Source organism: Pseudophryne corroboree, chromosome 3 (genome assembly GCF_028390025.1).
Source record: "Pseudophryne corroboree isolate aPseCor3 chromosome 3, aPseCor3.hap2, whole genome shotgun sequence".
In the NCBI taxonomy this organism is placed as follows: Eukaryota; Metazoa; Chordata; class Amphibia; order Anura; family Myobatrachidae; genus Pseudophryne; species Pseudophryne corroboree.
Window position 1 is genome coordinate 487,077,670 of NC_086446.1, and position 27,309 is coordinate 487,104,978.

General features: G+C 46.1%; 1 protein-coding gene and 1 non-coding gene across 3 annotated transcripts in view; both read right to left on the bottom strand.

The window, feature by feature from the left end:
* LOC135056120 (sterile alpha motif domain-containing protein 9-like) overlaps window positions 1–27,309 on the bottom strand; it is a 74,334-nt gene that overhangs the window by 13,164 nt on the left and 33,861 nt on the right. For both annotated transcript variants that reach the window (XM_063960903.1, XM_063960904.1), the window contains one exon: window positions 49–348. In XM_063960903.1, the coding sequence (XP_063816973.1) occupies window positions 49–348 (300 nt within the window). The remainder of the gene's footprint in view (window positions 1–48; window positions 349–27,309) is intronic.
* LOC134899906 (U5 spliceosomal RNA) lies at window positions 7,331–7,444 on the bottom strand. Its single transcript, XR_010173450.1, has one exon. It is a non-coding gene; the product is annotated as a U5 spliceosomal RNA (small nuclear RNA).

The window sequence follows — 27,309 nt, forward strand, 5'->3', positions numbered from 1 at the left end:
TTTCTCAGGCATAAATGTAATTGCAGAACTCTGTGACTGGTGTCTTACCTGGATATATCTTGGATGCATTTGATCTAGATTTATCCTGTGAACTTTCCTCAGGCAAACCAGCAGTAGCTTTGTTATGTATTAAAACTATGTCATCTCTCTGTTTTATAAGTAACTTGATTGGACCTTGTTTCATGCCAATATTCTTGTTTAAAAATGTCCCATCAATTTCGATTAGCACTGCCCCATATACTTCCTCTTGTACCAGCTTGTCAATATACTTCTTATTGATGGGTATTGATTGAAGCCACTGTGCAACATGGTCTACTGTCCAGTCATTCAAAGGAGCTGTATTGTAATCTAAAATAAACAGGATTGGTTAATATATGTACTAAAAGAAAATATTATTTCTGAATAAAAATACTACACAATATACAAAGTAGCAAAGTATTACCATGATAAAATTACAAAATTAAAATAAACTTATTATAAACTATTACACATATAGGAACATTAACAGATAGTTGTGTTTTGAACCTAACGTTCTTGGCTGAGCCAAGATCTGTAGTACTGTAGAGGTGTCAGTGACTGTTGACAACAGAGCTTCCAGGCTCAGTATCAGTCACATTCATTGTAACTGCGCCATGTTGAGGATCATCTAGATTTATGATTTTGGAACCTCAAGACTGCAGCACTGCAGCCAGTTGACGTTACTTGCCTGCAAGTTCCAATGTCATAAAGGCAACACAGCACTGAATGACCCCAGAAAATGTACATAACAATGTTGGGGTACTAAGAGAATGTGAAGGTCACTGATAAGACTGGGAAGACTGTAGTGTAGTACATCACTGTGAATTGAAGTATCCCTATTTAATATATTGTTCTCTCCATCCATGTGTGGTAGATGAATCCTAGTCCAACTTAGGCAGGGTATACATTAGGATGACAGGCAATCGGGCCCATGGTTGGGCTGAATTCCCTTTGTTTTGAACCATGCCAGATTGCGTACACAATGTCCAATGTAATGAACGATGGAACGATCTCTCGTTCCATCCTTCATTACACTGCGCGGCCGACCAGAAGATATCGTAAGCGTCCCGCGGGAGCCTCGCTATCGGGCATACACACTAGACGATATGCACAAATTGTTGTTCCAATATGACAAATAGTGCTGATATCATCCTACTGTGTACCCAGCCTGGGTGTGTCCACATATACCCTGAAAATTGTAGTCATTGCATACTTTTTATTTAGTACTAAACATAATGGTTACAATAAATACAAATTTCAGAGTATACAAGTATTTTTAGTTTTTATGTTCACTTTTTATCTGTGTAGCCAGATCCTGTAGGGCTTAGCCATAAGTCTGAGCTGAGAGAGCTCCTACCATACATGAACGGGATTCAAGAATACAAACGCTGGGAACCAAATCCTGGTGCAACAGGTTCACACTGGAGTAGAATTAAATATGCCATACTCACATTGTGCCTCACCATTTTAAGGAGAGTGCTCTTCCTTGAAACCTCTGAGGCCTTTAATTTATTCATCTCTGAAACATGATATCACTTCCATAAATTATATATCGAGAGAGGAATTTTGGATAGAAAGTCTGACCCTAACTCTCTCTCAAACTACCGTCCCATCTCACAGCTCCCTTGTCTCTCCAAGCTGCTTGTGAAACTTGCCTATACTCGCCTCACACACTTTCTTAACTCATATGACTTATTGTGCCCACATCAATCTGGCTTTCGCTCTCAACACTTCAGAGACAGCACTGTCTAAAGTGAATGATCTGGTCACTGCGAAGTCTAAAGGCCATTACTCACTACTTATTCTTCTAGATCTCTCTGCTGCTTTTGACACTGTTGACCACTCTCTTCTCATACAAACACTGCAATCCCTAGGTTTTCAGGACACAGCCCTCTCTTGGTTCCTATCCTACCTATCTAATCGCTCTTTCAGTGTCCGTTTCTCTGAATCCACCTCCTCTTCGCTACCTCTTTCAGTTAGAGTACCGCAGGGCTCAGTCTTAGGACCTCTGCTTTTCTCAATCTATACCTCATCTCTTGGGAAACCAATCAGCTCTTTTGGATTTCAGTATCATCTGTACGCAGATGATACTCAAATCTACCTATCCTACCCTGATTTGTCTCTATCTGTATTGGGCCGGGTCACTGAATGCTTCTCTGCCATTTCATCTTGGATGTCATCTCGCCACCGCCAGTTAATTATATTCCCACCGGCCAATAGCAGTTACTAACCTGATATTTCTATCACTGTTGAGAATTCTACAATCAGCCCTACATGACAAGCTCACTGCCTAGGTGTCATACTTGACTCAGAATTGTCCTTTGCTCCCCACATTCAGTCTGTCTCAAAATCATGGTACATGCATCTAAGAAACATATCTAAAATACAATCATATCTTACACAAGACACTGCTAAAACCCTAATCTATGCTCTCATTATCTCCAGAATTGATTATTGCAATAGTCTTCTTACTGATCTTACTAAGAAGAGACTCTCACCATTATAATCCATTCTGAATGCAGCTACGATGCTAATATTCCTCGTTAGACATTCATTGTCTGCAGACCCACTTTGTCAGTCCCTCCATTGGCTACCTGTATTCTACCGTATTCAATATAAGATACTGTTACTTACACACAAGGCTATTAACCATACTATACCAACCTACATCTCCTCACTTATTTCAAAACATCTCCCAACCCAGCCCCTTAGCTCTTCACAAGATCTACGTCTCTCATCCACACTCATTACTTGCTCCCACGCACGATTACATGACTTTCTTCGGGCTGAACCCACTCAGTGGAATGCCCTACCACGTACAATAAGACTCTCCTCTAGTCTTCAAACCTTCAAGCATTCCTTGAAAACTCACCTATTCAGACAAGCTTATCAAATTCCAGAACTGCTCACATTACCTTCATAGCTCTCCTATCCAATTATATCCTCACAGTACAGTCCACACATCCCCCACATATTTTCTTTCTTTACTCTCCTTTCCCCTGAACCTGGTTCATCACTGCTGTGATGTGATATCATGCAGCCCACCAAGAATCTTTAAAATCTAGTGAATAACTATGCAATAGATAGCACCTATCCTTGTGTATCAATGCTATTTCCCCATAGATTGTAAGCTTGCGAGCAGGGCCCTCCTCCCTCTATGACTTTGTTTTTACACAGTTTTGCCTTCTAATTGTGTCTAGTTGTAAAGCGCAACAGAATTTGCTGCGCTATATAAGAAACTGTTAATAAATGAATAACTAAATACCTGTGCCAGAATATATTGTACGAGTATTCTGATACATACATCTGGTGCATCAGACCGTGCATTGTTTTATATATATAGGCCCTCATTCCGAGTTGTTCGCTCGGTATTTTTCATCAGTGAAAAATAGGATTTTGGTACTTACCAGGTAAATCCTTTTCTTTGAATCCATAGGGGGCACTGGAGTACTCTTGGGATATGGACGGGCGCAGCCGAACAAAGGCACTGAATATTTAAATTTAGGACTCTCCCCCCTCCATATCCCCGAGTACCTCAGTGTACTCACTCAGTGTTTTTTACTGAGCGAACAGGAACTATATAGAGAGGTTGACAATAGAGAATACCTATAACATAACGGACAACAACAAAGTTGACCCATAATCTTACTGTCAACTAAACAGTTGACACCTTAACCGATAGAACTTTATAATTTTAACCAATCGGTGAAAATGTGTTACCATAAGCTCCTCTGAGCTTAATACCAACCAAGTAAAACGTGTTACCCTAAGCTCCCTTGAGCTTAAAACAACCCAGGTAAAAACTGCTCTGGGCGGGCGTCCAGTGCCCCCTATGGATTCAAAGAAAAAGATTTACCTGGTAAGTACCAAAATCCTATTTTCTTTATCATCCACTAGGGGTCACTGGAGTACTCTTGGGACGTACCAAAGCTTCCCTCGTGGGCGGGAGAGCTGTTTGATACTTGTAACAGTAGGCAGCCAAAGCTAGATGCTGATGCCGTCACCCTTTATATGTAAACGTGCACAAACGTGGTGCACTGAAGGCTATGTAGCCGCGTCGTACACAAGACTGTACGGCCACGCGACAGTGTATAACATAACTGACAATAACGAAGTTAACACATAACGTTACTGACAACTAAACAGTTGCCACCGTGAGAACTCCACGACCCGCTGGGTCTGACATTCCCACAGAACCTGTGGGATGAGCTATTACTGACGTAGGCGATTGTAACTTAGCCTTAAAGTAAGCCTGACTTGTAGTCATTATTATCCAACTGGATAATATCTGCTGAGAAAACTGGCTAAGCCCAGTTGGCAGCATCATAGAGAACAAACAACGTATCCGTATCACCTACTGTAGACGTTCGGGACATATATAAACGCGTAATGCGTGTACCACATTCAGAATTCTAGAATGTGCTTTCCACACAGGAAGCACTATTGGTGTGAAGAATACGAAAGCGGAATTAGTCCGAAGATCTGCTTTGTCATGAGAAAAGTGAAATACGGTGGCTTAGAATACAAGTCACCCAAATATGAAAACAAAGCCCTTGCCGAAGCCAAGGGTAGAAGAAACTGTTTTCCAAAGTGAGAAACTTAATTCCCATTTGTTGTAAGGGTTCAAATATGAAAACTGTAAGAAATCTGAACCCAACCTCAAGCCACCTGGCGCTATAGGTTGGATAAATAGAGTCTGAACTTTGATGACACCTTGTAGAAAGGTGTGTACAGACGCAATAGAGGCAAACGTCTTTGAAAATAAGTTTACCATACAGATACCTGCACCCTCAGTGCAGATAAACGCAGTTTTCCATCCCACCGCGTTTAACAGAATAATACGGGTAACGTGAAGGATGATGTTGGAAACTTCCGAGTTTTACCACCTATGTAAGCATACGAAATTTTGTAATAATGCGCTGCCTTTAGCGGCGTACTAGCTCGTAACATGGTTGGTATAACCGTTACTGTAAAACTCTATTTCTTACGAGGGGTCTGACCTCTCACCCCGTCAACCGCAGCTGCGGTACATAGGTACATATGAATTATGGGTAAAAGAACGTTCCCTGTTGTAACAGGTTGGACGTATTATGAGCGCCAAGATCGTGTGCAAGTATTCCTTGGATATTCGAGAAGCCAACTCTCGGAACCCATGAGATATCACTAGTATGACTGTGACGTGTTATGATCCGTTTTGGCAACGGAGAAAGAGCAGCGGAAAAAAATGGTGGAGTTATATACACGATGCTGAATCACCACATGAATGCGAGAGACTCCACCGCCACTGCCCCTGTTACACATACTAAGCTTTTGTAATTGTGGCGAGACGCCATCATGTATACCTGAGGGTAACCTTCTTCTGTGGACTCACATATGAAACACCTGTGGATTTAATGTCCAGATTTCAGGATCTAAATCCTGACGAGTGAGATCATCTGTGTAACAGATGTCCACTCACGGAATGAACCTAGTTGACATTCTCACATAATGGTGTTCTGAGCAATTGAGGATTTGAGTTACTTGCCGCATTGCCATGCGGCTTCTTGGTTCTCCCTGGTTGTTGTGTATGCAACTGCCGTTGCCTTGTCTGACTGCCCCTGGTCAGACTGAAAGCGAAGCATGTATTGCATTGTAAAATGCACGGAATTCCAGGACATTTATCGACAGCAATCTGTCGTGATCCGTTTTAGAACCTTTGTCGCTGATCTTGTTTAACTACCAATCCTGACACTCTGCGACTCTCGTCCAGAGTATATACACCCTTGTCCCTCTGTGGGAAACGCGAGTGACGGGTGGCGAACTAAATTGAAAACACATATTTATTCTTAATAGGTGAATACACCAATGTACCGCTAGTGTGCGTGTTTTGCACTAATTACTAGATGTACATTTGTTCTTGCTGGTGTAGTAGGTAAAAGTCTTTGATTTACCGTATTTATAATCTTACCTAGGAATTGACATCGTTTAGACGGAATTAGATGCGATTGTTTTCGAACTTGATCTGCTACCGCAGTATACCTTAGTAGCGCAAGTTAGAGGAACTTTGTTGAGACAGAGTTCTTATGAGCAGATCATCTAAGGTAGAGAAACTCTGTTGAGACAGAGTTCTTATGTGAGATGAGCTATCATCCCCAACATAACTTTGGTAAATACCCGAGGCGATAAGCAACGGTAGACCTGAAATGGATAATGGTTGTGGCGATTTGTAAACGCTAGAACCTGTGAAGATCAAACCGGAATGGGTAAATACGCATTGTGAAGATCAAGTGCCATTATGCAACTTTGTGCTCCAATAAACAAATACTAACCGCAGATTCATTTTCCCACTGCAGTAAGTGACCTGCTGATTGAGATTGCGACAGAGCCGTCTGGTTTTGCTCAAACAGAGGGAATATGTAACCCTGACTCTGTTGGTATACTACTGCTTGTATTATAAAGACAGCTGAAAACCAGCAGAGACTAAATGGCAACCTGCCAAACCGGTCGACAGAGCCAGTATTGTCCTTTAATCTGTAAATAGCTGAGACATCCATGATTTGAAGTCTGGAAACCCCTCAAAAGTAACATGTAAAGACGCGCTTCCACAATTGGAAAATAAGTCATCAAACCACTGGCTTGCTGACTGTAGCGCCCTGACGTTACAAGGCGTGACTGTTTTGTACAACCGCCTTTGAAAATACTGAAGTCTAAAGGGATTAAACGCCGGTACCAGTATTCCGTTTTGATACTGGATGCGGTAATTGCTGAATATCAAGTTTAGGACCAAACAAGCTCTGTCCTTGTCGTGCTGTACTAGCGACGATGAAAAGTGAGAATTGAAGTAACAGGCGTTAGTAGAAGCTTGACAGATATACTCTGCAGCTTCTTGTAACAGTGATCTCATAGTTTCCATACCTAGAGACTAATGACCCAAATGTATCTTGGGTCTTTATAATGTTTAACACAGACGCATTTGCCAATGGCGGATGTTGTCAAAAACCCCGCACTATATAAGTGCTGGTGTAATGCACCCTTCTCACTCGTAGTTATTGTGTGAGATCTGCATTAACCCTGGTACCCAAAGGAACTTGGCCCTTTGAAAAGACTATCTTTAGTTATAGCAGGCGGAGTACTTCCGAGACTCCGATGTTACCGCTGTTTTAATTTGAATTGCCAATGCTTAACATAGGACCGTTAAAATTATTTTTAGTCTGCGCTAGAGCCTTACTAGCTATGCAGACCGACACCACAATAGGCAACAGACAGACACTTGCACGACTTATTGAAGTTCTTTTGTGTCATATATATATTTTTGTTGCTGAAAAGCATATTAAGGCCAGCCGTAGCCAGGCATCAAAAATTATATGAAACTCATGGTTATTTCTCTCTACGGACATCTTTAGCAACAGGCGAAAGATTTATTAGATCTGAAGAGAAACCAGAGTATTCTTATGTGAAAAGCAGTTCACATGTGCAATCCGAACTAAATTCCCACTAACACCCCTTTGCCTCTGGTGGCTTAGAGATGTAAGGCAGGAATGTTCTAGAATTATGTGTAATCTGAACAAAAATTCCCACTAACACCCCTGCGCCTCCTTGTGGAGTAGAGGTGTATGGCCGGAATGTTCCGGAATTATAAACTGGAAGAGACTGTAATGATTAAAAATGTCCCCCATGCCATGCATACACTGAAAAGCACAGGACCTGCTGCCGTTTAATATATATAGACTTAATAGTCTATGATACCGGTAATATAGGCTTAATAGCCTATTATAGTGTGATAATCACATTCCAGTTATTACATTATATGGCAGCCTACAGAAAAACAGGAAGCATGCCATTCATACAATTAGAAACATAGTTTAGGACATGATCTGTTAAAACTATGTCTTATTAACCCATGCAGCCTTGGTGCTGCTGCTATGGGTATTTACTCCCCCTCATCCCCCCTTCAGCTGCGCTGCTCCCATGTACCTGCAGCGGACGGGAGCGGGTGCAGGGACCTAGATAAAGCCCGGGTGCAGGGACCTAGCTGAAGCAGGGAAGCGCCGGGGAGCTGTGGTCCGGACGAGCGGCGGCGTGTCTGAATGATGTGCTGCCGCTCCGTCTCTCATACAGCAGTGTTAATCAGCGGCGGGCAGCGGTGGCAATGAGCGCTGGAAGAGCGGCCGGCGTCTCTGAATGACGTGCGGCCGCTCGGAGTTGTGGTTTGGAAAGCGGGTACGGCGAGTCTCTGACGGCGCCTTACAGCAGTTGGGAGAGCGGCCGGCGTCTCTGAGTGACGTGCGGCCGCTCTGTTTCTAGATAGTGCGCTCGTTCAGCGGGGCCCCCTGTTGTAATCAGCGCATACAGTAAAGGAGCACTTTCCCCCACAGCAGGGCGGCAGCGTGAGCTGACCGCCCTGACACCCCACTATACCTTGTGCCGCACTTGTAAGCTCCGTCCTGACGGGGCTTTCCTCCTGGCTGTGACGGGGCTTCTTTCTGTAAGCTCCGTCCAGCTTCTCATCTTGGCTGTGACGGGGCTTCTCCTGTAAGCTCCGTCCAGCTCAGATCCTCTTGGCTGTGACGGGGCTTCTTCTGTAAGCTCCGTCCAGCTTCTCATCTTGGCTGTGACGGGGCTTCTCCTGTAAGCTCCGTCCAGCTCAGATCCTCTTGGCTGTGACGGGGCTTCTCCTGTAAGCTCCGTCCAGCTTCTCATCTTGGCTGTGACGGGGCTTCTCCTGTAAGCTCCGTCCAGCTCAGATCCTCTTGGCTGTGACGGGGCTTCTCCTGTAAGCTCCGTCCAGCTTCTCATCTTGGCTGTGACGGGGCTTCTCCTGTAAGCTCCGTCCAGCTGCAGCTCTTTGTCTCATCTTGGCTGTGACGGGGCTTCTTTCTGTAAGCTCCGTCCAGCTTGCAGGAGACAGTGCTGCCTGTGGCTGTGAGGGTGCTCTTTGTGAGGACCGACACGCCATGCGCTGCCTTGTAGCGCCTGTGGCTGTGAGGGTGCTCTTTGTGAGGACCGACACGCCATGCGCTGCCTTGCAGCGGCACCTTCCCGGACCCATGTTTTTCAAGAAACTGGGAAGGGAAGTGCAAAAGTAAAAATAAAAAGTAAAATGAAAAAATCGAATAAAATCTTCAAATGTGGGCATTCCCACAAGCCGATGTTAGTGCTGTGAGCACCGAAAAAACACTGAGTGAGTACACTGAGGTACTCGGGGATATGGAGGGGGGAGAGTCCTAAATTTAAATATTCAGTGCCTTTGTTCGGCTGCGCCCGTCCATATCCCAAGAGTACTCCAGTGACCCCTAGTGGATGATAAAGAAATCCGCTTAGTACGCATGCGCAATGTTCGCACTGCGACTGCGCCAAGTAACTTTGCTATGGAGAAAGTAATTTTACTCACGGCTTTTTCTTCGCTCCGGCGAACGTAATGTGATTGACAGGAAATGGGTGTTACTGGGCGGAAACACGGCGTTTTAGGGGCGTGTGGCTGAAAACGCTACCGTTTCCGGAAAAAACGCAGGAGTGGCCGGAGAAACGGTGGGAGTGCCTGGGCGAACGCTGGGTGTGTTTGTGACGTCAGCCAGGAACGACAAGCACTGAACTGATCGCACAGGCAGAGTAAGTCTGAAGCTACTCTAAAACTGCTACGAGGTTTGTGATCGCAATATTGCGAATACATCGGTCGCACTTTTAAGATGCTAAGATACACTCCCAGTAGGCGTAGGCTTAGCGTGTGTAACTCTGCTACATTCGCATTGCGACCGATCAACTCGGAATGAGGGCCATATATATATATATCACAGATATGTCTATCACTGTATGTTGCTGTACCTTAGGGGACTAGGTGCTTCTGGGTCAATATATAGTGCGTCACAGTACTAACCTATTACGTGTATTAAACTGTGTACTCAGTCACATAATACTGAATTTATTCGTAGGTGTTGCGTACTTAGTACTCAGTCACCTGCTAACGGATTTATTTGCAGGTATTGTACTCTGTCTGGCTTCATCGTACTAAACCGCTTTCTGTTGCATTTGTGTATAATGTAGGGCAGTAAATCTGGGGATGCTCTTGCATCTTGCAGAGCATGCGCAATAGATTTACCTGAGGGGGAAGTTTTGTGTAATGGTCTGTGTACTATGGGGGTCATTCCGACCTGTTCATACACAGCGGTTCTGAGCTGTGGTGCGAGCGGGTCGGGTCTGTGGCTGCGGAGCGGCTGCAATGTGCACACACGTCGTTTCCCTGGCGACGGTCGTTGCTGGGCAGCGCTGCCGCCAGCGCTGAAAGTGATTGCAGCAGCGATTGCAATAAGATTGATGGCGGGGAGGCATTCCAGGGCGTCTACTCACCGTTTTCCGGGTGTGGAGATCTGAACGCAGGCATGTCCAGGCATTTGGAGGGCGGATGTCTGATGTCAATCCCGGGACCTTCGTCGCTGGATCCGTCGCACAGGGTAAGTAGGTCTGACCCTGGTTTTGTTTTGCAGGAAACTTTTTTATCATAGCAGGGCTGCACAAGCGATCGCAGCCCTGCTATGTTAAAATACACTCCCCCACAGGCGGCGTCAAGTTAATCGCACAAGCAGCAAAATGTTGCTATGTGCAATCAACTCGGAATGACCACCTTTGTATCATAGATCTCCCAGTTAGTCCGCAGCTTCTGTAACCAATCAGAAGTCGTCCTGGGCTGCGTTCTCAAACCTACTGGGTATTCCAGTTGAACGCTTTATGTCCTCTATGGGACCACCTGTCACATGAATCACTGATGTCCCTTATAGTACGGGAACAATTTTGCCTCACAGGTTGCAGTGTATGACTCATTCCTTGGTCAGGCAAAACTCATGTCTCTGGGTCTTCTAAAGCGGAATGCTTCCTCCTCCCTATCCAATAATCTCTCAGATAACTTATCTGTAGAGAGGGGGTATATGCTGTCCTGTCTGCCCCTATATTAGGTGTTGCCGACAAGGATTCTTCATTGCTATAAGATGCCACTAACCTTGTGGTTACTAGTAAGCAAATCCTTAAAATCAGTGATAAGTGGATTCCCTTACTGTGGTTAAGCAAACGGATATGTTCACACGTCAGAAGGTAATTAAAACTTTATTACCACAATCTGACCATTAAGTGGACATCCGACAAGACCCCTGGTCTAATCCTGGAAACAGTCCCCATGTCTGCAACGGGCATTAGCTTGCTATCCTCTCCCTGCAGTTATATAATAAGTGGGTAATTCACTACTAGTGAACTAATGTGTCACCCATCTCGGGTGCCGTTCACTCTGCATGTCACCACTGTCCCCTCAATGTAGGTACCGACAGATAAGTGTGTGGAAGGATGCCTGAAGTCTATTACTCCCTTACAGGTGTTGTACATAGACCACAATTGCGTCCTCTTGGGGCTGCAAAGTATATTAATGACTGGATCAGGCACTAGAGGATGAGCTGCCCGAGGATATATCAGACAATGCCAGACATTCCCACTGCCACCATTTTTACACCAGGAGGCGTCCCCTAAGGCGGGTGTGTCGGCTGCCAAGGCGTCGAATACGTCTGACCTGGCTCACCATATTCTGTGGTTGAGGTCATGGTGGAACTGGACTCCAAACGTCCTTGGAGGTATTTCCCTTTACTGGGGACATCCCATTTGGGGAAGACCTAATTAAAAATAGGTCTGGAGTGGCGACTACTATGTCTGCCTTTTTCTCAAATGCTACTTCTGCACAGGAGGGCAAAAGGTACCACTTTTCCCTGCTTTCGGCCTCATCTTGCTGATCCTGTCAAACTCCAGCGATGTCCTCCTCAGTCATCTACAACAGACGGTAAACTTCCTACAAGCCCACAGATGGCTCAACTGGAAGAAGCCCTCGCTGCTCCCTGCTCGGAGCATGGTGCACCTGGGGGCACTGCTGGACACACACAGTGAATGGCTGTTTCTGTCTCCAGAGAAGGTCCTGAAGCTTCAGGACAGGATCAAATACTTCCTCACTCGCCCAAGAGTGTCCATACACTCGACGATGCAAGTACTAGGCCTGCTGGTGTCGGCTTTCGACATGGTAGAGTACGCTCAATTTCATTCCCGTCCTCTGCAGAGGTTAATCCTTTCAAAGTGGGATGGCCTACCTCTTCAGATCAGATCTCACATGGGTGGTCATTCCGAGTTGTTCACTCGCTAGCAGTTTTTAGCAGCCGTGCAAACACTATGCCTCCGCCCACTGGGAGTGTATTTTAGCTTAGCAGAATTGCGTATGAATGTATCGTATCGCAGAGCGGCTACAAAGTTTTCTTAGTGCAGTTTCAGAGTAGCTCAAAACCTACTCAGCGCTTGCGATCAGTTCAGACTGTTCAGTTCCTGTTGTGACATGACAAACCCGCCCAGCCACGCCTGCGTTTTTCCTGGCACACCTGCGTTTTTTCGAACAATACCCGAAAACGGTTAGTGGACACCCAGAAATGCCCACTTCATGTCAATCACTCTGCGGCCATCAGTGCGACTGAAATTCTTCGCTAGACCCTGTGCAAAACTGCATTTTTTGCTGTGCCCGTACGGCGCGCGTGCGCATTGCGCCGCATACGCAGAGCTTCCGTTTTTTAGCCTGATCGCTGGGCTGTGAACAAATTCAGCTAGCGATCAACTCGGAATGACCCCCATGATATCTTGGACTCCAGAGGTTCGTTTGTCACTGGCTACAGGACCAGCAGTTAAGCAGGGGCTGACCCTTCTGGATCCTCAACTGGGTCCTACGGACTATGGACGCCAGTCTGAGGGGATGGAGCGCGGTGTTGGAGCAACACTTTTTTTCCTGGGTCGGTGGACCAAGGAGGAATCACTCCTCCCGATAAACATTCGGGAATTGCGGGCAGTGTTCAATGCTTTGTTTTTCTCCCTGCCTATGTTACAGAACAGGCCTGTTCAAGTACGGTCAGACAACGCTACCACGGTGGCATACCTAAATCATCAAGGCGGCACTCGAAGCCGCATGGCAATGATGGAAGTGTCAAAGTCCTTTGTTGGGTGGTACGCCATCTGCCAGCAATATCGGCAGTGTTCATTCCGGGTGTCCTCAACTGGGTAGCGGATTACCTAAAGTCGTCAGGGCGTGCATGCCGGAGAGTGGAGTCTTCCTCAGGAAGTCCTTCAACTCCCAGTGGACAAGTGGGGTCTACCAGATGTAGACCTATTGGCGTCTTCGGATCAAGAACCAGGAACCTCAAGCAGCGTTCGTGGATGCATTGGCAATTCCATTAAACTTTCGGCTGCCATACGATTCCCTCCAATGTCACTCCTGCCCAGGGTACTACGGAAGTTCAAACAAGAAGGAGGAATACTACTTCTAGTCGCTCCAGCATGGCTCAGACGGCATTGGTTCTCGGAGCTGCAGGGTCTATCGATAGAGCGTCCTCTTCTACTTCCTCAACGCCCAGAACTCATCGTTCAGGGCCCTTGTGTCTATCCGGACCTGGCCAGACTGGCTTTGATGGCACGGCTCTTGAAACTTCACTCCTAAGGGCCAAAGGATTCTCCGAGGTGGTTATCCAAACTATGCTGAAGGCCCACAAACCAGCATCTGCGCGGATTTATTACAGGGTCTGGAATTCTTACTTCACCTGGTGTGCTGCTAAGAATTCTGGTGCTTACAAATTCAGTACTTCCAGACTTCTGGATTTTCTACAACAAAGCCTGGACTAAGGCCTTTGTCTGGCCTCCCTCAAGGTTCATATCTTTGCCTTGTCAGTGTGGTTTCAGAGAAAAATTGCGTCTATTCCTGATCTTCACACTTTCACTCAGGGTGTTTTACGGATTCAGCCTCCCTATGTCCCTTCTGTGGATCAATGGGATCTGTCTGTTGTCCTAAATACCCTGCAAGAGTCTCCATTTGAACCTCTTGAGTCAGTGGACCTTACATTGCTCACGGTCAAGGTCCTGTTCCTACTGGCCATTGCCTCTGCCAGGAGGGTGTCTGACTTAGGCGCTTTGTCCTGTCGTCCACCCGTTCTGATTTTTCACCGTGACCAGGCAGTTCTTAGAAATCACCCTGGTTATCTACCTAACGTAGTGTCATCTTTCAATCTTAACCAAGAGATTGTGGTTCCGGCTTTTATCTCTTCTGGTTTGTCCTCCAAAGAGCAGTCTTTGGACGTGGTACGGCTCTCCATATATATACGTGGAGAGGACTGCCTCTCTTAGGAGGTCAGATACTCTTTTCGTACTTTTTGGTTTGCACATACGTGGTTGGCCTGTGAACAAGCAAACATTGGCCAGATGAATTGGAATGGTGATTGCACAAGCATATGCACAGGCTGGTATTCCAGCTCCTGCTGCTATTAAAGCCCATTCTACTCGGTCTGTTGGACCTTCTTAGGCGGCCTGCCGAGGTGCGTCCGCTGAACAATTGCGCAAAGGTGGCTATGTGGTCCTCAGTGAACACGTTCATTAGGTTCTATGCCTTTGATACTTACGCCTCCCATGATGCTTCCTTTGGATGACGGGTTCTCATACCCGCTACGGCGCGTCCCCTCCCATGAGGAACTGCTTTAGGACATCCCTGATGTTTTCCCTGTGGAAACCAATGTACCCTGCTGTAGAAAAGGAGGTTTATGGTAGACTTACCATTGTTCAATCTCTTTCTGTGAGGTACATTGGTTCCACAGGGCGCCCGCCCTGACGCACCTAGGGTCTATGGGTTTGTATGGCATTAGTCGCTAGTCCCTTCTCCTGTCACGAGAACGTGGTTCTATGTGGCTGACATCTGCCTTCTCTTTTACCTGCTCCTGCATTGGACTGGTTAACGAAATGGATGTTTTCCCTGTGGAACCAATGTAACTCGCAGAAAGAGATATAACAACAGTAAGTCTACCATAAATCTCCTTTTTTTAAATGTATTTATTGTATATTGGGAATACATACGGAAAAAAAAACCGGTGGGCAGGATGCCGGCGGTCACATGACCGGCAGTGGCATCCCGACGCTGAAGATCCCAACATAGGATGGGATAAGTATTTTTACCATACCCTAACCCTCGGGGGGAGGCAGCTATGGCTAACCCCCCCCCCCCCCTCCCCCCGGACCTAACCCTGAACCCAGATACTCAACTTCGAGATGTTGGCTGTTGGGTAATCCGAAGCTGGTCTCCTGAGTTTCGGGATTCCGGTGTTAGTCACGTCTGCTAGGATGCTGAATGCATCCTGTATTTTGTTCCCATTTTTTAGACAGACATTCGTACAAATTTAACCATCCAGTTTATATATACAGAGATTCCACATTATTTGGAATATCCACAGGTGTCCAGTAAGGAATACTACAAACAAATTACTAGACATGACATGGCACTGGATCCACAGACATCAACGTCTGTGGGTCCACTGCCTCAGTACCTCCATTGCTTACCTGTATTCTACCGTATGCAATATAAAATACTTAAACCCACACACAATGCCTACTTCCCTATGCATTGTAAGCTTACGAGTAGGGCATTCCCACCTCTGTCTTTTATTATCCATTTTTCTCTATCGTCCTAAGTGGATGCTGGGGTTCCTGAAAGGACCATGGGGAATAGCGGCTCCGCAGGAGACAGGGCACAAAAAAGTAAAGCTTTACTAGGTCAGGTGGTGTGCACTGGCTCCTCCCCCTATGACCCTCCTCCAGACTCCAGTTAGATTTTGTGCCCGAACGAGAAGGGTGCAATCTAGGTGGCTCTCCTAAAGAGCTGCTTAGAGAAAGTTTAGTTTAGGTTTTTTTTTTCTTTACAGTGAGTCCTGCTGGCAACAGGATCACTGCAACGTGGGACTTAGGGGGAAAGTAGTAAACTCACCTGCATGCAGAGTGGATTTGCTGCTTGGCTACTGGACACCATTAGCTCCAGAGGGATCGAACACAGGCCCAGCCGTGGAGTCCGGTCCCGGAGCCGCGCCGCCGACCCCCTTGCAGATGCTGAAGCGTGAAGAGGTCCGGAAACCGGCGGCTGAAGACTCCTCAGTCTTCATAAGGTAGCGCACAGCACTGCAGCTGTGCGCCATTTTCCTCTCAGCACACTTCACTGGGCAGTCACTGAGGGTGCAGAGCGCTGGGGGGGGGCGCTCTGAGAGGCAAATATAAACCTTATACAAGGCTAAAAATACCTCACATATAGCCCATAGGGGCTATATGGAGATATTTAACTCCTGCCTGACTGGAAAAATAGCGGGAGAAGAACCCGCCGAAAAAGGGGCGGGGCCTATCTCCTCAGCACACGGCGCCATTTTCTGTCACAGCTCCGCTGGTCAGAACGGCTCCCAGGTCTCTCCCCTGCACTGCACTACAGAAACAGGGTAAAACAGAGAGGGGGGGCACATTAATGGCTATATATATATATATTAAAGCAGCTATAAGGGAGCACTTAATATAAGGATATCCCTTGTATATATAGCGCTTTGTGGTGTGTGCTGGCAGACTCTCCCTCTGTCTCCCCAAAAGGGCTAGTGGGTCCTGTCTTCATTAGAGCATTCCCTGTGAGTTTGCGGTGTGTGTCGGTACGTGGTGTCGACATGTATGAGGACGATATTGGTGTGGAGGCGGAGCAATTGCCAAATATGCAGATGTCACCCCCCAGGGGGTCGACACCAGAATGGATGCCTTTATTTGTGGAATTACGTGATGGTTTATCTTCCCTTAAACAGTCAGTTGAGGACATGAGGCGGCCGGACAATCAATTAATGCCTGTCCAGGCGCCTCAAACACCGTCAGGGGCTGTAAAACGCCCTTTGCCTCAGTCGGTCGACACAGACCCAGACACGGGCACTGATTCCAGTGACGACGGTAGAAATTCAAACGTATTTTCCAGTAGGGCCACACGTTATATGATTTTGGCAATGAAGGAGACGTTACATTTAGCTGATACTACAGATACCGTAAAACAGGGTATTATGTATGGTGTGAAAAAACTACAAACAGTTTTTCCTGAATCAGAAGAATTAAATGACGTGTGTGATGAAGCGTGGGTTGCTCCTGATAAAAAGTTGATAATTTCAAAAAAGTTATTGGCATTATACCCTTTCCCGCCAGAGGTTAGGGCGCGCTGGGAAACACCCCCTAAGGTGGACAAGGCGCTCACACGCTTATCCAAACAAGTGGCGTTACCCTCTCCTGAGACGGCCGCACTTAAGGATCCATCAGATAGAAAGATGGAAGTTATTCAAAAGAATATATACACACATGCAGGTGTTATACTACGACCAGCTATAGCAACTGCCTGGATGTGCAGTGCTGGAGTAGTTTGGTCAGAATCCCTGATTGAAAATATTGATACCCTAGATAGGGACAATGTTTTACTGTCGTTAGAACAAATAAAGGATGCATTTATCTATATGCGTGATGCACAGAGGGATATTTGCACACTGGCATCTCGGGTGAGTGCTATGTCCATTTCAGCCAGAAGAGCCTTATGGACACGACAGTGGACAGGCGATGCGGATTCAAAACGTCACATGGAGGTTTTGCCGTATAAAGGGGAGGAGTTATTTGGAGTTGGTCTATCAGACTTGGTGGCCACGGCTACTGCCGGGAAATCCACTTTTTTACCTCAAGTCACTCCCCAACAGAGAAAGGCACCGACTTTTCAACCGCAGCCTTTTCGCTCCTACAAACCCGGCTCCTGCAAAAACCTCAGCATGACGCTGGGGCCTCTCAAGCGGACTCGGGGACAGTGGGGGGCCGTCTCAAAAATTACAGCGCGCAGTGGGCTCACTCGCAGGTAGACCCCTGGATCCTGCAGATAATATCTCAGGGGTACAGGTTGGAATTAGAGACGGATCCTCCTCATCGTTTCCTGAAGTCTGCCTTACCAACCGTCTCTTCCGAAAGGGAGAGGGTGTTGGAAGCCATTCACAAGCTGTACGCTCAGCAGGTGATAGTCAAAGTACCCCTATTACAACAAGGAAAGGGGTATTATTCCACTCTATTTGTGGTACCGAAGCCGGATGGCTCGGTAAGGCCTATTCTAAATCTGAAGTCCTTGAACCTCTACATAAAAAAGTTCAAGTTCAAGATGGAGTCACTCAGAGCAGTGATAGCGAACCTGGAAGAAGGGGACTTTATGGTATCCTTGGACATCAAGGATGCGTATCTACACGTTCCGATTTACCCCGCACACCAGGGGTACCTCAGGTTCATTGTTCAAAACTGTCACTATCAGTTTCAGACGCTGCCGTTCGGATTGTCCACGGCGCCTCGGGTCTTTACCAAGGTAATGGCCGAGATGATGATTCTTCTTCGAAGAAAAGGCGTATTAGTTATCCCATACTTGGACGATCTCCTAATAAGGGCAAGGTCCAGAGAACAGCTGGAGACAGCTTTAGCACTATCTCAAGAGGTGCTAAGACAACACGGGTGGATTCTGAATATTCCAAAATCCCATTTAATCCCGACAACTCGTCTGCTGTTCCTAGGAATGATTCTGGACACGGTTCAGAAAAAGGTTTTCCTTCCAGAGGAAAAAGCCAAGGAGTTATCCGATCTGGTCAGGAACCTCCTAAAACCAGGAAAAGTGTCAGTACATCAATGCACAAGAGTCCTGGGAAAAATGGTGGCTTCTTACGAAGCAATTCCATTCGGCAGATTCCATGCAAGAATATTCCAAAGGGATCTGTTGGACAAATGGTCAGGGTCGCATCTGCAGATGCACCTGCGGATAACCCTGTCACCAAAGACAAGGGTGTCACTTCTGTGGTGGTTGCAGAAGGCTCACCTATTAGAAGGCCGCAGATTCGGCATTCAGGATTGGATCCTGGTGACCACGGACGCCAGCCTGAGAGGCTGGGGAGCAGTCACACAAGGAAGAAACTTCCAGGGAGTATGGACGAGTCTGGAAAAGTCTCTTCACATAAACATTCTGGAACTAAGAGCAATCTACAATGCTCTAAGCCAGGCGGAACTTCTCCTGCAAGGAAAGCCGGTGTTGATTCAGTCGGACAACATCACGGCGGTCGCCCATGTAAACAGGCAGGGCGGCACAAGAAGCAGGAGTGCAATGGCAGAAGCTGCCAAGATTCTTCGCTGGGCGGAGAATCACGTGATAGCACTGTCAGCAGTGTTCATCCCGGGCGTGGACAACTGGGAAGCAGACTTCCTCAGCAGACACGATCTTCATCCGGGAGAGTGGGGTCTACATCCAGAAGTCTTCAACATGTTAATAGACCGTTGGGAAAGACCAATTGTAGACATGATGGCGTCTCGCCTCAACAAGAAACTGGACAAATATTGCGCCAGGTCAAGAGATCCACAGGCAATAGCTGTGGACGCACTGGTAACTCCTTGGGTGTACCAGTCAGTGTATGTGTTTCCTCCTCTGCCGCTCATACCAAAGGTATTGAAGATCATACGGCAAAGAAGAGTAAGAACAATACTAGTGGTTCCGGATTGGCCGAGAAGGACTTGGTATCCGGAACTTCTAGAGATGCTCACGGACGAACCGTGGCCTCTACCTCTGAGAAGGGACCTGCTACAGCAGGGTCCCTGTCTTTTTCAAGACTTACCGCGGCTGCGTTTGACGGCATGGCGGTTGAACGCCAGATCCTAAAAGGGAAAGGCATTCCAGAAGAAGTCATTCCTACCTTGATTAAGGCACGGAAGGAAGTCACCGTGAAACATTATCACCGCATTTGGCGAAAATATGTAGCGTGGTGCGAGGATCGGAAGGTTCCGACGGAGGAATTCCAACTGGGTCGTTTCCTACATTTCCTGCAATCAGGATTATCTATGGGTCTCAAATTGGGATCCATTAAGGTTCAAATTTCGGCCCTGTCAATATTCTTCCAAAAAGAATTGGCCTCTGTCCCTGAGGTCCAGACTTTTGTCAAGGGAGTACTGCATATACAGCCTCCTGTGGTGCCTCCGGTGGCACCGTGGGATCTAAATGTAGTTTTAGATTTCCTCAAATCCCATTGGTTTGAACCATTGAAAAAGGTGGATTTGAAATATCTCACATTGAAAGTGACTATGTTACTAGCCCTGGCCTCTGCCAGGAGAGTATCTGAATTGGCGGCTTTATCTTATAAAAGTCCTTATCTAATCTTCCATTCGGATAGGGCAGAACTGCGGACTCGTCCGCATTTTCTCCCTAAAGTGGTATCAGCATTTCATCTGAACCAACCTATTGTGGTGCCTGCGGCCACTAGCGACTTGGAGGACTCCAAGTTGTTGGACGTTGTCAGAGCCTTAAAAATATACATTGCAAGGACGGCTGGAGTCAGAAAATCTGACTCGCTGTTTATATTGTATGCACCCAACAAGTTGGGCGCACCTGCTTCTAAGCAGTCGATTGCTCGTTGGATTTGTAACACAATTCAACTTGCACATTCTGTGGCAGGCCTGCCACAGCCTAAAACTGTAAAAGCCCACTCCACAAGGAAGGTGGGCTCATCTTGGGCGGCTGCCCGAGGGGTCTCGGCATTACAACTCTGCCGAGCAGCTACGTGGTCGGGGGAGAACACGTTTGTAAAATTTTACAAATTTGATACCCTGGCAAAGGAGGACCTGGAGTTCTCTCATTCGGTGCTGCAGAGTCATCCGCACTCTCCCGCCCGTTTGGGAGCTTTGGTATAATCCCCATGGTCCTTTCAGGAACCCCAGCATCCACTTAGGACGATAGAGAAAATAAGAATTTACTTACCGATAATTCTATTTCTCGGAGTCCGTAGTGGATGCTGGGCGCCCATCCCAAGTGCGGATTATCTGCAATACTTGTACATAGTTATTGTTAACTAATTCGGGTTATTGTTAAGGAGCCATCTTTAAGAGGCCCTTTCTGTTGTCATACTGTTAACTGGGTTTAGATCACAAGTTGTACGGTGTGATTGGTGTGGCTGGTATGAGTCTTACCCGGGATTCAAAATGCCTCCCTTATTGTGTATGCTCGTCCGGGCACAGTACCTAACTGGAGTCTGGAGGAGGGTCATAGGGGGAGGAGCCAGTGCACACCACCTGACCTAGTAAAGCTTTACTTTTTTGTGCCCTGTCTCCTGCGGAGCCGCTATTCCCCATGGTCCTTTCAGGAACCCCAGCATCCACTACGGACTCCGAGAAATAGAATTATCGGTAAGTAAATTCTTATTTTTTTTCTATCACTGTTGTTTAAAATTGGAAAGCGCAACGGAATTTGCAGCACTATATAAGAAACTGTTAATAAATAAATGAAATAAATAATACATTTCAGGAGATCTTTTGGGATCCTTCTGATGAAACCGCTAGTTGTCAGTAGAAAAATATGTCAATGTCAATTATCTGTTTGCACCCTGGAACAGCTTCATGTGCTGCAGAACCTGGGGCGTAGGGAGGGCGGTTCCGGTGGAGCGCACGCTCAAGGTGCCGGAAACTTCAGAGTGTGGCCAAACAGTTCTAAACCAACATGCAGGTTTTTTTTGCAGGGAATCCCGGAAATCCCTGAAAAAAACCCCCTGCATGTTGGTTTAGAACTGTTTGGGCACAGTTCTATAGAATCTGGTAACTATCCACTGCCCCTTTTCTACCGAAACAACTGTCTGTTTGCTTATGCTGCTATTTGTTTGTAATACCTGTTTGTAAATATTTTTTAAAAAAGGAACTGTTATATATGTATACATGTCTCATTAAACGGTGCTTCATTATACATATATTTATGTTTTTTTGGGGGTCATTCCGAGATGATCGTAGCTACGATCATTCACACTGACATGCGGCGGGACGCCCAGCACAGGGCTATCCCGCCCCGCATGTCAGTGCCGCCCCCCCACAGAAGTGCAAAGGCATCGCACAGCGGCGATGCCTTTCCACTACAAGAGTAGCTCCCGACCAGCGCAGCTTTAGCGTTCTGGCCGGGAGCTACTCATCGTTCCCCGGCCCCCAGCGGCTGCATGTGACGTCACACAGCCGCTGTTGGCCCGCCCCCCCGTTGGGTCCGGCCACGCCTGCGTGGCCCGGACCGCACCCATGAAACGGCGGCCAAACCCTGCCATTCTGCCCTCATCCCCCGCCTCTGCCTGTCAATCGTACTGGCCCGTCAGCCTTCGGCGCATGCGCAGTTCTGACCTGAACGAACCGCTGCGATAAACTGCTCACTATCACAGAACGCTCAGCACACAGCACGATGTGTGCTGAGCGAGGGGGGGGGGGGGGGAGCTAACTTCACACAGCGGTGAAGTGAGCAATTTGACTAGATTGCGCCTGAGTCAGCGATAGCGAAGCGTAGGGCCACGCATCGCTATGGGGCATACACATGGAGCGATATGTGCTTCTTTTCTAAGCTATCTAGTCAGATTGCTTAGCATTTGAAACACACATTGCTATGTGTGTACCCCCCCCCCCCCATTCTATCATCGCGGTTACTAACCCAAGAGCTATATTCTTTGCAAAAACAGGACATTTTGGTTCCACATATTACTATATATTATGGGACAGATTCAATTAGTCACTCTAAAGCCCAGATGGAGCACTTAATACAGATTTTCCTTGTAGCCTCAGGAGCAGTGAGAAAGCTGTGTTAAATGTACCCACTGGGACATAATGCGCGGAGAAACCCTTACGCTGTGTTACACACAGGTTTAGCATGCGGGGAAAATGCAGAATAATATGCTCCTGAGGAAGCTGGCGGTGACCAAGACCAGCGAAACGCGTTGAGCCCTTTTTCTTTCTGACCACGGGCACTGCACCTGTTATCCTGAACCATCTGGCAATTTCTGGACTTTAAATCCCCCAGGATCCCTACCAGCATTATCCATCTGGAGTCTCTGCATATTCCCCAGCTGCTATTGGACCTCGATCTGCAATTGAGAACCAAGGGGACTTCTTTCTGAGACCATGGTAATATCTATATCTGAAATTTTATGAGGATACCCTGGAGGACTGAGTCCTAAGCCAGAATACCAGTGCATATTGCCTTAATGGAAACATAAGTGGTCCTAGGATAATTTGAGAGACTCTCAACTTCTATTACTGATTACCCACCTGACAATACACATGTCCTATTTTAGATTAATTTTAATAAATGTATTATTAATTTTTTATTTGATAAATTTGTATCCGTTCTTTATTTTGAGATCCAGCCGGCGCCAGTATCTTTTTCTGTCCTGTACTCACCTTTTAGGGACTAACCCTCCCTATACAGGCTGCCGTTGACAGCGCACTCACCAATTGTTTTCTCGAATAATTGAATAGTTACTGTCGTTAAACCCAAAGCTTTAGCTGACCAACTGCAGTATATCTATCTTAGAAAATGGCTCCTGTTATGAAAAAACTGGGTGAAATTGATAAAGAATAGTAAAAAAAAACTAGTTTAGAACAGGGTGCTTAATTGTAATTTTTTTTATGACTAAACATGTAACCGAAAAACACTATAAGGGGGTATTGAATTACTGTCGAAAACGCGTTTTCACGGTAAAAAGATGTGAAATTACTGCAATTCGTGGTTATTTCACCAAACACCTATTCGATTGTCTACGAAAGTGTTTTTGCGGTAATTTCACCGCAAATTTCAATTCATCAACTCTGAGCAGGTGAACTTGGGGAATATCCATATTTTCAGTTAAAAATAATGGGATTTGGTTATGAACCCCTGGGACAACCCCCTGAATGACTAATTAGCCACTTAGAAGTTTTTAATTATTTTTAATTGGCCAATAATGACATATCATTATTGGGGTGAAAGTGCAAAATTATGGAAATTGGGGTACAAGGTATGGGAGAGGTATATTGGCGTGCTTTATGAGTGGGACAAGTGTTTTTTAACTTGCAGATGGGAGTAATCGGTCTGTTTTGTTTTTAAAGTCCCCTAAAATGACCCAAATATATACTTATACCCATTTTTATGTATCCCAAGTTTAATTTTAGCACTTATTTTGCTGGAAAAAAAATTGATTTCTATATTTTTTTTACATTTAAAAAAAAATAATAGGGGGCGTGGCCTGACTGGGTTGGAGGACAGCAGCATTTCTGCAAAGCACCCACCTCACATCTAAGAAAAGTGCATCTTTTCCCCTACTGCAGCCTTGTGAGTGTGCTCCCTGCCCTGACCCTTTTACCTCCTGCCACCGGCGGTCAGCTCGGCGAAGCGCTGCGGAGCCGGGAGACGCTATTAGAGGTCTCTGCGGGTTGCGGCCTTCGCCTCCTGTCAAGCCAGGGACTCGATTTCCGCTGCTGCCCGGCGGCTAAGCTCCACGCCAGAGATCGCGGGGAAACGGAACCGCGGGCGCTGCTGCCTTTCCACCCAGCAGCCTCACAGCACCTGTCTCCCCTCCAGGGGCCCAGCGGATTCCACTGAAACACAGGGCAGCTAGCCCTGCATCACAACAAGGGAGGTGAGAGTTTTATAGAGCTGTGGAACACTCATTCTGGCCTTTGCTACTGCGGCAGTTATTTTACATCTAGCTAACAAGCTCTCCCCAGCATTTAAACATCATACCTGCCTAACTCTATCCCATACCCTTTATCATTCTCCTTCCTGGTGCTAGTTTCTCTCCTTGGCAGTGTTGTTGGATATCAAAAACCTCACATTCGAATTGCAAGTACATATATCACTGGCTGGAATTACACCTCAGTTTAATATATTACTATAATCCTTATCACTGTATCTGCAGTACCCCTGTGCACCTGGTCTGTTGCTACCTGTGGATTTTATCATCATCCAATCCTCCCCCACATTTCCTGTGATTTCTATATCTATAAAACTGAATATCCCAATTGCAAGCCCTGTGATTTTCAGTATATTGTAAAGGAACCTGTGGTGCTGCTGGTCAGACCATAGTCCTTTGCTACAATATGAATTGAGGTTCCTATTTGCTCTGCCAGGGACGCATTCACAGGAAAAATCATCCACAAGTTTTGATATGTAACTGTGCTTATGTAATGCGCCGATAGCCTTCCTCGCAGGCCTCAGCTTGATCAATTAGACAGCGTCACTACAACTCCGACACTTGCCTCTTTGGTCCAAGCTACTGCTTATATGGAAAAATACCTCACATCCTCTGCATCCACGCAGCCTCTTCAACAACGTCAGGAGAAACGTAGAGCCGACGCAAATATAACTTCTGACCCAGACACTATGGCTTTGTCTCCAGCTGCCAAAAAGTCAGTAGCTCCTCCAGACTCCTATGTTACCTACAATGATGTGGTGGAGGCAATCAAGGCGACCATGGGGCCATTATTATCACAAGCAGTATCGGATATCACCTCACAATTAAACCGACTCACTCATCGTGTTGAAGAAACGGAACACAGAGTCAGCACTTTGTTTCAAGATGTTTCACATCTTACTCATGTAGTTCCCAAACTGGAGAAGGACAACTATCATCTCTGGAATAAGGTAGACGACCTGGAGAATCGGTCAAGAAGAAATAACATTCGCCTCGTGGGTCTTCAAGAATCAGTTAAGGGCCCAGCATTGGCCCACTTTGTGCGTTCTACCCTACCCACCATTTTGGGGGTCGAAGCTGAATGCCGTGACCTCGTCATAGAAAGAGTTCACAGAGTGGGTCACCAGTCGTCCTCTACTGCTAACCGCCCACGGGTTGTCCTTTTTCGTTGTCTCAACTATTTACATAAACAGACTTTGTGGTCGGCCTCCCGCAACAAGAACCCTATTTTATGGGAATCAGCTAGGCTATACCTCTTCCAAGACTTTTCAGTTGAATTATCTCGAGCACGAAAAGCCTTCTCTCCCATATGCTCCCGTCTGGTTGCTGATCACCGAAAATTCGCTTTGATGTACCCGGCCAGACTTCGACTATTCGATGGAACGTCTTACAAAGATTTCAATACCCCCACTGATGACGAAGCCTTCTTGGCTGAAGCTGGTAGTGCTTCATCTCAAGCAGACATTACTGACCCTCCTTCTACCGCCCACTAATCTACACAGTGTTCAGAATAGATTACTCCACTACTTCTCATGGCTCTTGCTCACTGAACATGATTAGGCTTATATTGGTATCTTTATACATGTTCGGATGTTAAGGCTTAGGTTTCAACAGCTATTGATGTTATCTCCTAACTATGTTTGAGGCCTGCACAATTTATCTTTGTTTTAATATACTTACTAAGGCTTTTCAAGTGCATTGTACTTTATTGGTTTACTTATATATCTCCTATCCTTCTTCTAAGGATGTTGAAATTATTTGTTCTGTTTTTTCATGTTATTCGTCATTTTTCCCCTGTCTGTCTGTTTGTCTTTTTCCTCCTGTTCTTTCCCCCTCCCCCCTTCCCTTTCTCTTTTTGATTGACAGGTTGAGTCGGGATGTTCCTTTCTGGTCCTTGTTTAACACCCCCATCACGGAAATGTCAGTACGAATAGGTACGTGGAATGTGGGAGGGATCAACTCCCCAGCTAAAAGACGTAAGATACTTACTTATATCTCCAAGATGAAACTAGATATTGTTTGCCTTCAGGAGACACATTTAACTCATTCTGAATCACTGAAGTTGCAGATATTGGGTTGTAAATTATTAGCAGCTGCTCCATTCAATTCCAAATCACGTGGATTAGTCAAAAAATCCTTACCCATCTCTATCTCTGCTTCAGTGATCGATCCTGAAGGTCGTTATCTGATTGTAGAAATTTTACTCAATAAGTCCCCTTATGTCTTATATACGATCTATGCTCCGAATGTCTATAGGAAATACTTTTCCAACTTACTTGCCAGATTATTACCTTATAGCTCTAGCCCTCTCATTTTATTAGGGGATTTTAATCTTATCTCCCCTCCTATACTAGACAAATCCACACCACAAAAGTCTCCTGGCTTCCTCCCAAAATTAGGGATCCCAGCCCTCTCTGAACAACTCTGCTTGGTTGATGTTTGGCGTGCACTGCATCCGACCGACAAGGACTATACGTGCCTGTCGGCGGCACATCAAACTCTTTCTCGCATTGATTATATTTTATTAGCTACCTCCTTATTTCCCACAATACATGATGCTTCCATTGAACCTATAGGTTTGTCAGACCATGCACTAGTCTGGATCACACTGCAGACCACAATTGATAAAGGCACTTTTAGAGTCTGGAAATTTCCTAATTATCTGTCTCAATCCGTAACATTTCACCAGAAAATAGAGGCCGCATGGATGGACTTTAAGCATACTAATTTGGATTGTGAGTCCTCAAATCCTTCTTTATTTTGGCAAACGGGTAAGGCATTGCTTCGAGGTGTCATTATCTCATATGTCGCGGCTGAGAACAAACGTTTAGCCACATCTTATTTGGACTTACAATCCAAGTTGACCGAGTCTTATCAAGCATATAAATCTGCCCCTTCACCATCTAATAAACTGGCTTATACCACAGCGAAAGTTCACTTAGATGAATATTTTAAACTTAAAAGC